The following is a 12,229-nucleotide window of genomic DNA, read 5'->3' on the forward strand; positions in this document are numbered from 1 at the left end:
ACAGAGTCTCACTCTGTTGCCCAGGCTTGAGTGCAGGGGCACAATCTCGGCTCACTGCAACCTCCACCTCCTGGGTTAAAGCGAATCTCCTGCCTCAGCCTCCTAAGTGGCTGGGACTACAGGCCTGCGCCATCACACCCGGCTAACTTTTTATATTTTTAGTAGACATGGGGTTTCACCATATTGGCCAGGCTGGTCTTGAATTCCTGGCCTTGTGATTCGCCCACCTCAGCCTCCCAAAGTACTAGGATTACAGGCATGAGCCACCGCACCCGGCCTGGAATGTGCATTTTTTTAAGAAAATTCAAAAATAAGATTCTGATGTGAAATCTCCCAATTTTAAAATAATGCTAATTACTTTTTAAAATTCCAGCATCTATGGGTGAAGCATCACCCTTGGTGGACAGGTTGTGGGCACCAGTGTGTGGGCCCTGGCGTATGCTGAGCAGGGCCTGGACCTGGTGGGCACAAGAGGCCCAGGGTGGTCCCTTGGGAGACAGAGACAGCCTCAGGTGACAGCCTGCCCCCCTCCTATGACACCTCCAGCCGTCAGGTGGGGGATCTGGGGAAGGCACCCCTTCAGGAGCCTTACCATGTAGGTCACAGTGGCCACCTCGTAGATGACAGCCTGGGCGGAGAGATCCACCACGCTGAGCAGCCCTGGAGGAGAGGCCTGCTATGAGCCCAGCCCACAGCCCCAGACACCCAGACCCTGCGCCAACAGGATGCTGCTCCGCTTTGGGGGCTCGTGCAATTTTTATTTTTTTAACTTGAGACGGGGTCTCACTCTAGCCCAAGCTGGAGTGCGATGGTGCAATTATAGCTCACTGCAGCCTCCACCTCCTGGCTTAGGTGATCCTCCCACCTCAGGACCCCAGGTAGCTGAGACTACAGGTGGTGCCATCACACCCAACTAATTTTTGTATTTTTTGTAGAAACGGAGTTCCACCATGTTGGCCAGGCTGGTCTCAAACTCCTGGCCTCGAGTGATCCACCCACCTCGGCCTTTCAAAGTGCTGGGATTACTGGCGTGAGTCACTGAGCCCGGCTGATTTTGAAGGGCAGATTGGTAACAATGACAACAAAAAGACATTCCTGCCTGGCCTTCAGCCTGTTAGGAAAATTCTGCCCAGTGCCCCGGAGGCCCCTGCAGGCTTCCCTGTGTGGTCTGTCTTTTCAGATGAACTTAGGGTGGCAGTGTGAGGGAGGAGACAGAGCGCGGGACCAGGGTCCGGCAACTCGAGTTCGGTTCTCGGCCCTCGCGCTGATTTTCTATTTGTGGAGTTGCTCTGTTCTTGCGCCCCATTTTCTCATCCGCAAACGCAGGGCAGGGCAGGGGTTCTCATATTCAGGCTGCCTGGAGTCCTCCCTTCACCGAGTGCTCTAATGAGCACACACAAGGCAGCAGGTGGGAGGCTCACACTGGCAAGCCCGGGCCTCTGCTCACACCCGCAAACCAGCTCAATCTCTCACTTCTCTGTGCCTCAGACACCTCCCACGGGCACCTGCTCCGCCTGGCCCGTGCTGGGATTCAAGCACAAAGGGCCCAGGCCTGCCTCCTGGACGCTCACAGCCTAATGGAGAGGCAGACCACAACAGATGGATCAGCCCCGCTGGGCCGTGGTGCTCTCTGGGTCCATGCCTGAGGGCCTGGCCAGTGAAGTCAGAAGGGGGCTGGTGAGCTGCCATCCTGGGGAGGGGGCTTCTGGGCTGGATGAGCCGCCCACATGCCATTGCGCACCCCCATGCTCTCCCACGTACCCATGAGGAAGCTCCCAATCTCATAGGCCCACCACTCAACGCAGATCATGAGCATGCTGGGGACAGCCAGGGAGAAGAAGGGCCCCCAGTCCTGCAGGCACTGGCTGGACCAACCTGGAAACAGAGGCCCCGTTAGCTGACATCCTGCCCTGCTTGCCTACCCCATTCCTGCTCCCCACAGCCAGGAGGCCCCTAAACAGCTTTGGCTGTTCCTGCTCTGGGGCTTAGCAGGCCCGGGCACTGGGCATTTTGCAGAGGGAATGGCGGCTGGTCTAGAGCTGGCGTTGGGGCCCGTGGAGGAGGAGGATGCAGGAACAGGGCACCAGGCTCACCTGGCCGGTCCATGGGGTGGCCCCAGGGCCCAGGGCATGGATGTTGGTCCCCACTCCACCCTCAACAGTGTGGGATCTTGAGCAACTACCCACCACTCTGCAGGCTCCATTTCCATCTGAAAACCCCAGGCCTTATATCTGCTCTGCCTTCCTGGGGAGTTTTCAGAGGTGGCATGAGATCAAGGATGCTGAAGGGAAACACACCGCAGGTGCACTGGGCAAGCTTGGAAAGGGCTCAGCCAGGGCCCTGCCCCACGTGAGGCCCCAGGGGCCTGCAGAGCTGTTCCCAAAATGCCTGGCAAGGGGAGGTCCTCGTTGTATGGGATTGGCTCTCAAGAGGCAGAAAAGCACAGGCAGGCCCCTACACGCCTGGTGTTTCAGCAAATTACTTAACCTCCGTCTGTCATAATCTCCTCTTTGTAAGAGGAGATGAGGTGGGGTGAGGTTTAAATGAATTCAGGAATGTCGGGCACCCCACGCACCGCTGACGCCTGGTATTCCATGGGTGTCACTGCTCTCACCGCCATCCTGAGAGCAGGGGCTGGGCAAGAAAGCTCCCTAGGCCAGGCTTCTGTGATGCAGCAGGGCTCTGCATCGTGACACCTTGGATGGAGGGACTCCGGGCCCTTGGGGTTGGGGAAGCAAAGGGGGAGGAGGGGGCCATGCAGGGTCCTGCACCTCCTCCAACAGGCTCCACTGCACCCTCTGCCTGCCGAGCGCCCTGCCCCAAGGCCTGGACAGCTCTGCCGCTGGCCCGCTTAGCCTCCCAGAGCAGGCCAGGCCTCCCACCTGCCCACGTCTCCAGGTGCAGCTTCTTCAGCACAATGTACAGAAGGAGGAAGACGGTCTGTGCAAACTGGGAGATGATGTTGGCATAGGCAGAGCCCCTGGGAAAGGAGAGAGAACAGGGCTGGGACTGATGCCAACTCTGCCACTGCCCTGCCTGAGAGAGAGGTTGCTCTGGCAGCCAACCCATGTGGGGCAGGCATGGCTCTGCTCTACTCCCATCCTGGGATCAGACTCAACCAGGGCCCACAGGCGCCTCTGGCCATGGTGGCTCTACCCAGGCAGCCGCGACTACAGTGTCCTGGGGCCCACCCTGCCAGTGCCCACTTCACCTCTGCTGGTGGGCTTGGGCAGGAGTGGGGAGTGGCTGTCCTCTCACCCGATCAGGCCTCAAACTGAGGTCCCCAAGGGACCATCAGGCCCCTCCAACTCCCCATAACCCTCCGCTTCAGGATGGCACAGGCAGGGCTAGGAGGGTGACTGACCTGTCTCCAGCAGGGGTGGGGAACTCGGTGGGCAGTGTCCCCTGACTAGGCCCCACCAACCCCCGGGCTCACCTGATCCCCAGGTTCAGCACAGAAACCAGGACATAGTTGGCCACACCGTTGACACAGTTGCCCACCACACCACTGAGGACTTGGGGCCAGGTGATCTTCTGAAATAAATGAAAACTGACCCTGCTAAGGTGTGAGTGGGATGGATGGAGGATGGACAAACCCAGGTTTGGAATGGGGACTCCTCCTCCTGCCCCTTCAGCCATCCCTGTTCGGGAGTTGTAAGAGGCTGGGAAGCACAGCCTCTCACCTGCCTCTGTGCGGGAGGTCAGGACGTGGCAGGTGGGCTGGAAGCAACCCCTTTCAGAAGCCGGTTCACAGAGGGTGGAGAGAAGGGGAAAGCCCCAGGCCCCACCCCACTGGAATAGGGCAGTATGCTGGGAGAAGGGCCTCCCCGCACACCAAAGACCTGTACCTGATTTTGCAAATATTTTGCCAGCAGATTGTAAAGAAAAATCACCTGTATGAAGAGCAAGCCCAAACAAATCAACAACAATGACCAAAACCCACCAAATGAGCATTAACAGACGTTCCTTTCCAGGACATAGTACCCTAGATTGGGGCTATTACTTCATCAAAGTATGTCTGGGGCCTCTCAGGTGCGGCCAAAGCCTACCCAGCCACCTGGACTCGTGCTTGGGCCCGGCCTGTGAGAGAGGCCCCCTCAGGGCTCCCTTCTGCCACTGGGGAGACGAGCAGGCGTGTTTGGCTCTGAGAGAGTACCCTTTGCACACATGCTCATGGTGCACAGCGCCTGGTAGGCCTTCTGGCTGCTAAGCCAGGCCTCCGTCAGCTTAGGAAGCTGAGAAGTGACCCAAGGGCCTGTTCACAGAAGGGCCTACTTTGGCTCTGGCCTTAGAGACAGGATTTGAAGGCGTGACCTCGGACGAGGGAATGGCAGGTACTGAGACATGCTGGCTGTGAGCAGCCTATGCTAAGCAGGTTCAAGACCCTACGGGGGTGGCAGGCCCTTCCCTGGCCGGGGAGAACCGCAGGGGAGTGTGCGTGGCAGTGTGTGTGTTGGGGGCTCTTTATCTACGCTTTCTCTCCTTTCTTAAGGGGAATAGAATGGGCATCAACTGAAACCCAGCCCAGGGCCCTGTCCCATTCCTTCCTGTAGCTCTCCACTTCTTTTCAGCATAGTGTACTGATACCAGTACAGAGCTGGAATAGACCGGGTTCGATTCCAGGCTCTGCCTCTTCAGAGATGTGTGATCTTGGGCAAGTTACTTAACCTCCCTGAGTTTGTCTCTTATCTGTAATGGGGATAATAATAGTGCGTGTGTGTACTTAATATACACTTAATATTTTACATACATTAATATTGCAAAGTTAATATTGCAAAGTGCTTACAAAATGATACATGGGACATTTTAAGCATTTCAAGTGTTAGCCACGCCCTGTGTTAGTCTTATTAGTCACTATTATTGGCAGTTAACTTTTGCAGCTGCATTTTATGGAAGGACCTTGGCTTGCTGACAAAGAAGACACCACAGTGACATCTTTATAGGGCATTTCCCCATGACCCAGCCCCAGTAGTCCTGGTTGACAACATGCCATCACCTTTATCTGAAAAGCCAAAGTATGGATTATATGGAAGACTCAGAGAAGAGCCTTCTTATAAGGGGGTTTCCATAAACCGGAAGAAATCTGTAACCAACTAGGCCCCAAAAAGGTCATGGCACTGGCCTGGCAGAGAGGTGGGTGTGGCTGGGTCTGCTGGGACTGCATGCTGTTCGGGCATCCCACCTTCACCCTGACCTCTTCCCTGCCCACCTCCCTTGCCCACAACTCTCTGCCTGGTGCCATGGAGGCTACACTGTCAGAAAGTGAGCTCAGACTGGTAGGGCCGTCCAGCACACAGAACTGCCAGTCATAACAGGCATCACTAACCTGCAAGTCAAACAGTGAAGCATTGGACTGCAGAAGAGACATAGAGATCCCCTGGCCGGGCGCGGTGGCTCAAGCCTGTAATCCCAGCACTTTGGGAGGCCGAGACGGGCGGATCACGAGGTCAGGAGATCGAGACCATCCTGGCTAACACGGTGAAACCCCGTCTCTACTAAAAATACAAAAACTAGCCGGGCGAGGTGGCGGGCGCCTGTAGTCCCAGCTACTCGGGAGGCTGAGGCAGGAGAATGGCGTAACCCCGGGATGCGGAGCTTGCAGTGAGCTGAGATCCGGCCACTGCACTCCAGTCCGGGCGACAGAGCGAGACTCCGCCTCAAAAAAAAAAAAAAAAAAGAAGAGACATAGAGATCCCCGGGTCACTGGACATACAGACACTGACCCAGATAGATGCACTGTTGATTAATTTAGTATTTAACAAATCAATGCAGAAAGGAGAGAATATGCAATAAATGGTGTTCAAAAATTTTTTAATTGGATTAATATCTTAAATGTAAAAATAGAAACCCTGGAAGGGTTCAAAAAAGTATAAGCAAATGTGTATATAATCTTGCAGTGGGTTAAGTCTTTTTTTTTTTTTTGAGACAGAGTTTCACTCTTGTCACCCGGGCTAGAGGGCAGTGACATGATCTCGGCTCACTGCAACCTCCGCCTCCCGGAGGTTGAAATGGGATCAATATGTGTATATTGGGTTACAATATGCTTTCTCCCTTTAAAATATGTCATTAGTCTCGTTATAGGACTGAATAACTTTCCACAATATCAATTCCAAATGTTATCTGGTACCCATAGTTAGGCCACACTTCTCTTCTGTCAATCATCCTCATGGCCCAGCAGGAAGTCACAGCAGGATAGAGATCTTCCGCAGCAGATAGGGTGGGAAAGCAAAAAGCCAGAATTTAGGAGAATGTGATTCCATGCTCAGCAAACAGGGGCACCTACCGGAAGTCCTGGAATGAAAATCATGACATAGTCCTCGGTCAACCTGCAAGAGAGGGAGAAGCTCCGGAGCTGACCAGGCTGTGGCCTGGGGAGACAGGGCCCTCTCCCCTGTGTCTTCCAGGACAGGGTGCTCAGCTGCCATCCCAGGGTCTCAGCCAGGACTGTGAAACCTCAGCATCAGGGACTGCTGCTTCCAGACACTAAGCAGGTGCCAGGAGGGGCGGCTGAAGCACCCAGACACCCAGGCCTCAGGACTAGGGAACGTCAATTCAGAATAACGTGGTTTGTAAGAAAAAACGGTTATATCTTAAAAAGGAATAATCAAATGAAATGTACATTATATAAATGAACAAGGCATCCCTACGAGAGAGCATCTCTAAATTTAATAATAAACTATAGGCCGGGTGCGGTAGCTCACACCTGTAATCCCAGCACTTTGGGAGGCCGAGGCGGGTGGATCACGAGGTCAGGAGATCAAAACCATCCTGGCCAACATGGTGAAACCCCGTTTCTACTAAAAATACAAAAATTAGCCGGGTGTGGTGGCACATGCCTGTAGTCCCAGCTACTCAGGAGGCGGAGGTGGGAGAATCACTTGAACCCGAGAGGCGGAGGTTGCAGTGAGTCAAGATCGCACCAGTGCACTCCAGCCTGGGCGACAGAGCGAGACTGTCTCAAATCATCATCATCATCATCATCATCATCATCTATAATTCATCAAAAAGTGGTTGTCATCTTTCTCCTTTTTGGAATATGGGAAAACGCACACACTTCATTTCTTCAAAAGCATCTGTAAAGCTCCAACTGTGTCCGGGCACACAAATGCAAATAAAATGCAAATCCCAAATTGTTTCTCGCCTCGCCTCAATTAAAACTGGGCGTTTGTCCGCCTCTGTCCCCTGCTGGTCACTGCTAGAGCCGCAGCCGTGGGGAGAATCCCCAAACCAAAGCCTGGAAGGTACCCACAGGCCCAGTGCACTGTGAGCACTGGTGGCCTAGAGAAGCATGGGGTCTGAGGGCTGGGCTGCTTCAGGGTTTCCCTCGGCGGCCCGGGTTTTCCAGGAGCCTCTGGGTCTCTGGCAAGCCCCATCTCCCCAGCCGGAGCCCAGCGCACCTGGACACGTCCGGGTCCTGCCTGAAGAGCAGCAGGATGTGCTGGGTGTTGAGGAAGAGCGCCCAGCAAGGGAGGCAGCAGAGGAGCAGGACCAGCGCGCCCCGCTGCAGGATCACGCCCACGTGCTTTTTGTTGCGGCTGCCGAAGCTCTGCAAAACAACCCGCCCCGCCTCAGCCCTTTCCACTGCCCCGGCCATTCCTAAACCCCGCGCGGCGGCCGGGCTGTCAGCAGCGCCAGCTGTGTGTGGCGGAGCCTGCAGCCTCTGGTGACCGCAACCCGGCGCCCGCAGCCTGTAAGGGCACAGGGGCCTTCCTGAGCCTGGGCCCCCCACTGTCTCCACTGTTCTTCCAAAGCTCTGAGGAGGATGAAGTCACGTGGGGCTTCATCACATGTGGCCAGGCGGGTAAGTGGAGCCAGGACTAAGCCCAGGTCCACTGTGAGGCTAGAACCCCCAGGGAGAAGTGAGGCCTTGCTGCTTTGTGACCCCACGGCCACCTAGGCAGCCCCTGCTGGACTGCAGGCCCCTGCAAGCAGGGAGGTTCCTTCTGTGTCCCCTTGGCCTTTGACACATGCCTGCATGTAGGCAGCTGAACTTAGGAGTGAGGTCTCTACTTGGTGACCTCCTCTGGGGACAAGAGGTCAGAGAACTGTCTCCACCATCTCCAACCCTTTCTCCTGGCCCAGACTCTTTCAAAGGGGAGGGTCTGTTTCCCTGGCAGCCTGTGGTCCTTGGAGGTGGGGCAGGGGCAGCTGACCCCAGGGCCCACCACTCCCAGATCACCTGGGTACATCCCTTCCACCTGCCATCTCCATGGCACCTGTGGGATTGGCTCTGCCCTTGCCTGGCTTCCTGCCCAACTCCGGGAGGTCACCCACCTGAGACATCAAGGTGTCACATGCCGAAGACAAACCAACTCCTACAGAAACTCCGCAGACATTGACAAACTGGTGCCACACACAGGAGGAAACAAGAGCTTGTCAGGCGAGGCCTGAAGAGAGGCCCCTGCGTCTGGGCTGGGCCAGGGTGGGGAAATGCTGTCCATCAGGCAGCGGTGGCAGAGGTGGCTCTGCTCCGCAGCCTCAGGTGCTGTGTGCCCCAGGGCCAGACTGCCTCCATCTCCGGTCCTCAGTTTCCACCTGTGAAGGCGGCTGTCCAGCCATGTGGGCTGTGTCTTCCCATCCCTGACCAGCCACCCAAGACGGGCCCACCCGGGAACCCGGTGGAAAAGCCTGGGGAGAGAATGTCCCTGCTCTGGGCCAAGCTGAGTACTCACGGCCACCGCAAGGGTCACCGATGCCAGCTCCACCTTGCCCAGGTGCCCACAGAACACAGTGCTCACGATGTATATCATAAAAGTCAGCATCTGGAACAGGAACTGGAGGACAGCGGCCGGGTCAGACCTGGGGCCACAGGTGCCCACACCGCCCCGCCCTGCAAGACAGGCCTCTCCAGCTTTGAGGGCCCCGCAGCAGTGCCCCGAGAGGTCACCTAAGCCTGGGGAAGCCAGGGCTGGAGGTCAGGTGGCTTGAGCCCAGCTCCCATTCTGTCTTCTGCAGCTGCAGTCACCCCTGGCCTCCACACCCCTTCCCAGAAGGGTCAGTGCACGAGAGACACCCAGCGCAGTGCCTGGCGCCCTGAGCTTGACCCAAGGGTCTGATACTGATATTGCGGTTCCTATTATAACAATAATTTGGTCAGGCTGCACACCCCCAAAAAAGGAGAATTAAATACACCAAAATCTTAGTAATGGCTATTTCCAAGCACTAGGATTTGAGTTAAACTTCTTTCTTCTTTATAACTTTCATTTTTTTCTGAAAGTTTTACAGGAAGTGCAAATCCATTACTCCTTTCTTTCTTTCTTTTTTTTTTTTTTGAGACAGAGTTTCGCCCTTGTTGCCCAGGCTGGAGTGCAGTGGCGCGATCTCGGCTCACTGCAACCTACCCGTCCCGGATTCAAGCGATTCTCCTGCCTCTCTCTCCCGAGTAGCTGAAATTACAGGTGCCCGCCACCATGCCTGGTTAATTTTTGTATGTTTAGTGGAGTCAGGGGTTTCTCCATGTTGGCCAAGGCTGGTCTCCAACTCCTGACCTCAGGTGATCCTCCCTCCTCGGCTTCCCAAAGTGCTTAGATAACAGGCATGAGGCACCGCCCCCAGTCCATTACTCTTCATGGTCAGAAAAAAATAAATGTATGTAAAACAATTTCCCCTTTGGAAATGAAATGGGTAGCCGGCCCCTTCTTCCCCCTGCGAAGGTGCTGCAGGCTTCATGCATCTCCGGGCTGCATTTTTCCTGGAGCCATCTTCCAACTCAGGCTTTTGTGGGTTTCCAGCTGAGGCACACCCACCCCTTCTGTGTGGGGGCTGCCTGCTGCTGAGCAATGCCAGGCCCCACTGCCACTGGGGATTGTCCAGGGACAGCCTCCAGGAGCTGTCCTGCTGTCCCCAGACTCTGGACCTGGCAGTCAGCACGAGCAGTTTCTGGAGAAAATGTGAGCACATTTCTGGATCCTGCCTGCAAGGCAGACACCCTCAGCCTCTCAGCTTCCTCCACTCCCTGCCTGCCCCCCAGCTCCTCCTCCTTACCAGCGGTCCAGAAAGGGCAAAGAGAGTCCACATCTCAGCCCCAAAGCCTCTGGGAACCAGCCTGCTGAGGGCAGGACAGCAGCCCCCGTGGTCCGGGAGCACTGTGTCCTGGAGGCTGTCCATTCCTGGCTGGGGCGCTGGCCACCCTGCACGCCTCAACGCCCGCACGGCCAGCTTTGTCCAGCGAGCTGTCCCCTGCCTGGGCAACCCGTGTCAGTACAGCCTGGCTAATGAGTAAGGGGCAGGAGGAGGGGCCACCATGGCAACTTGTGGGATGAGCCCTGCCTCCCAGGGCACTGAGGCCCTGCTGCCCAGCCACTGGGGAGGACAGGATAGAGGCCTGGGCTCCTGGGAGTCACCCAGACGGCTGCCTGTTGTGTCTGGTCTCCCAGAGGGATTGGCAATAAGGCCTCAGCAGGAGAAGGTCCAGGGCTGCCTGCAGTGGCTGTGGGAGGTATACTGAGGCCAGGACAGGCCAGCCTGGCTGGGGCAGCTGAGCCACTGGGCGTTCTGTACCCAGATGTGATAGTGCCCACAATGACTCCCACTTTTTAGAGGAATTGGTGGCCTGCCGGAAGTCACAGAGCAGGTAGTGGCAGAGCCTGAACAGCCCCCAGCCCTGCCTTTCCCTGGGAGAGGGCGGCTTCCCAAGAGACAAGGGCCTGGCAAACCCCGTGGCAGTGTGGTCCCTAGCCTTTCCTGCTGGAGGGTCCTGGGCCTGTGCCTGGGGATGGGGATGGGAGCTAGGATACCTCAGCAGAGTCCCAAGCCCCCCACTGCCCGTCACCCCTTTCAGCAGCATATCTGAGAGCTGGGGGTGGCATTGCTTGGGAAAGCAGCTCACTATGCATGCCAGTCATTGTGCCTAGCAAGGCTGTGACTTGGCGTCCACCAGGGTCCTCCGTCACCCTCCCAAACAGCCCTCTCTGCTTTTCCTTGCAGGGATGGCCTGTGACTCCCTCCTCAACCTGCCCCGAGACCACAGGGCAGTGGGAACCAAGAGAGGCTGTAAGGATTGCACCGGTCACCTAGCCCAGTCCTGGATCAGGCTTTTGGATCACTTCAGCCCAGGAGAAGTGAGCGAAGGGGCAAGAGGGGCAGGAAGACAGCAGGCAGGCCAGTGGCTGTGGGAGGGCTGAAGATACCCCAAAGGCCCCACTTGGTTCCCATGTCCATCCCTGCAGCGGAGGAGTGGCTGGTGGGATTCTGAGATGCAGCCCCCAGAGCCACGAGAAGGAAGGAGCAGACCCTGAAGGAAAGGAGACAAGACAAATACAAAAAAAAGGGGTGCACTACACCCATGGGCCACCCCGAACATAGGCACAGCCCCACCCCAGTCAACGCGCACCCTTATTTTTTGACACAGAATTCTGAAACGCTCCACTGGAAGCACCTGCATCGGGATCACCTCGGAGGTCACGTTCCTGCCCTTGTTCTGATGGCTCCTATCACGGCACTCTCCAACCTGTGCACCAGATAGTACCTTTACCACCTGCCTAGAGGAAAGAAGACATTTGATCACTGTCGTGATTGTGATGATGACACCAAATGGGAGGAAGTACAGGTGAAAGCTACAGCCCAGCAGGCCAGGCTATAGTTAGTATGTCTGACTTCCCTCCTCCAGCACCTTCTCCACATCCTTCTCAACTTTGGCCAGTTCTCATGGTCAGCCTACCTCTTCCAAAAGGGCGGCCATAAATCCTCCTGTATCCAGGGGACCTGGGCCTGGGGTCCCTGTTATGTGAAACCAGCTGCTTTCAGCTGACAGGGCCTCTGGGGAGAGCAGTCACTTGCTGGCCTTGGCCTGTCACCTCCTGTGGTAGCATTGCAGTGAGACTTGCAGCCAGAAACGATACTTCCTGGGAGCCCATCGTGATGGAGGTGATCAGGAGCCCATACGTGGAGGTGTAGGCAGAAGAGTCCATCTCACTCCAGGTCACTTTTAATGAGGACAGCTGGCTCCGCTGCCCTCACCAAGCTGGAAGATGTTCAGTGCAGACGCCCCACCATCAGCTTGGCGACATCAGGCTGTACCCAGAGCTGACTGGCGTTCAGCACTCAGCTGCACAGGACATCTTCCTGAGGCCAGTCCTAGGCCGAGCATCTCCAAAATCCTTTCTCAGGAACATTCCCAGGATTGTTGTGATAGGAGCCAATGCATTCCCACGTTCTTTGGGGAGACAGTCCCCTCCCACCTCCTCTCGGAATTTCAATCCCCAGGCCCCAGTGGGTTTGACCCCGGGGA

The 12,229-nt window shown here is 56.2% G+C and overlaps 1 protein-coding gene across 2 annotated transcripts in view; it reads right to left on the bottom strand.

The window, feature by feature from the left end:
- The window catches only part of SLC47A2 (solute carrier family 47 (multidrug and toxin extrusion), member 2), a 29,417-nt gene extending 19,135 nt beyond the window's left edge, over positions 1-10,282 (bottom strand). For both annotated transcript variants that reach the window (XM_011958293.1, XM_011958292.1), the window contains exons 1-10: positions 9,985-10,282; positions 8,673-8,774; positions 8,275-8,343; positions 7,398-7,546; positions 6,284-6,326; positions 3,849-3,893; positions 3,437-3,534; positions 2,883-2,980; positions 1,762-1,875; positions 593-660 (exon numbers count right to left, since the gene is read on the bottom strand). In XM_011958293.1, the coding sequence (XP_011813683.1) occupies positions 593-660; positions 1,762-1,875; positions 2,883-2,980; positions 3,437-3,534; positions 3,849-3,893; positions 6,284-6,326; positions 7,398-7,546; positions 8,275-8,343; positions 8,673-8,774; positions 9,985-10,107 (909 nt within the window). In that variant the 5' untranslated portion in view covers positions 10,108-10,282. The remainder of the gene's footprint in view (positions 1-592; positions 661-1,761; positions 1,876-2,882; positions 2,981-3,436; positions 3,535-3,848; positions 3,894-6,283; positions 6,327-7,397; positions 7,547-8,274; positions 8,344-8,672; positions 8,775-9,984) is intronic.
- Positions 10,283-12,229: the final 1,947 nt, after the last annotated feature.

The sequence above is a fragment of the Colobus angolensis genome, unplaced genomic scaffold, assembly GCF_000951035.1.
Source record: "Colobus angolensis palliatus isolate OR3802 unplaced genomic scaffold, Cang.pa_1.0 Scaffold466, whole genome shotgun sequence".
Taxonomy (NCBI): domain Eukaryota; kingdom Metazoa; phylum Chordata; class Mammalia; order Primates; family Cercopithecidae; genus Colobus; species Colobus angolensis.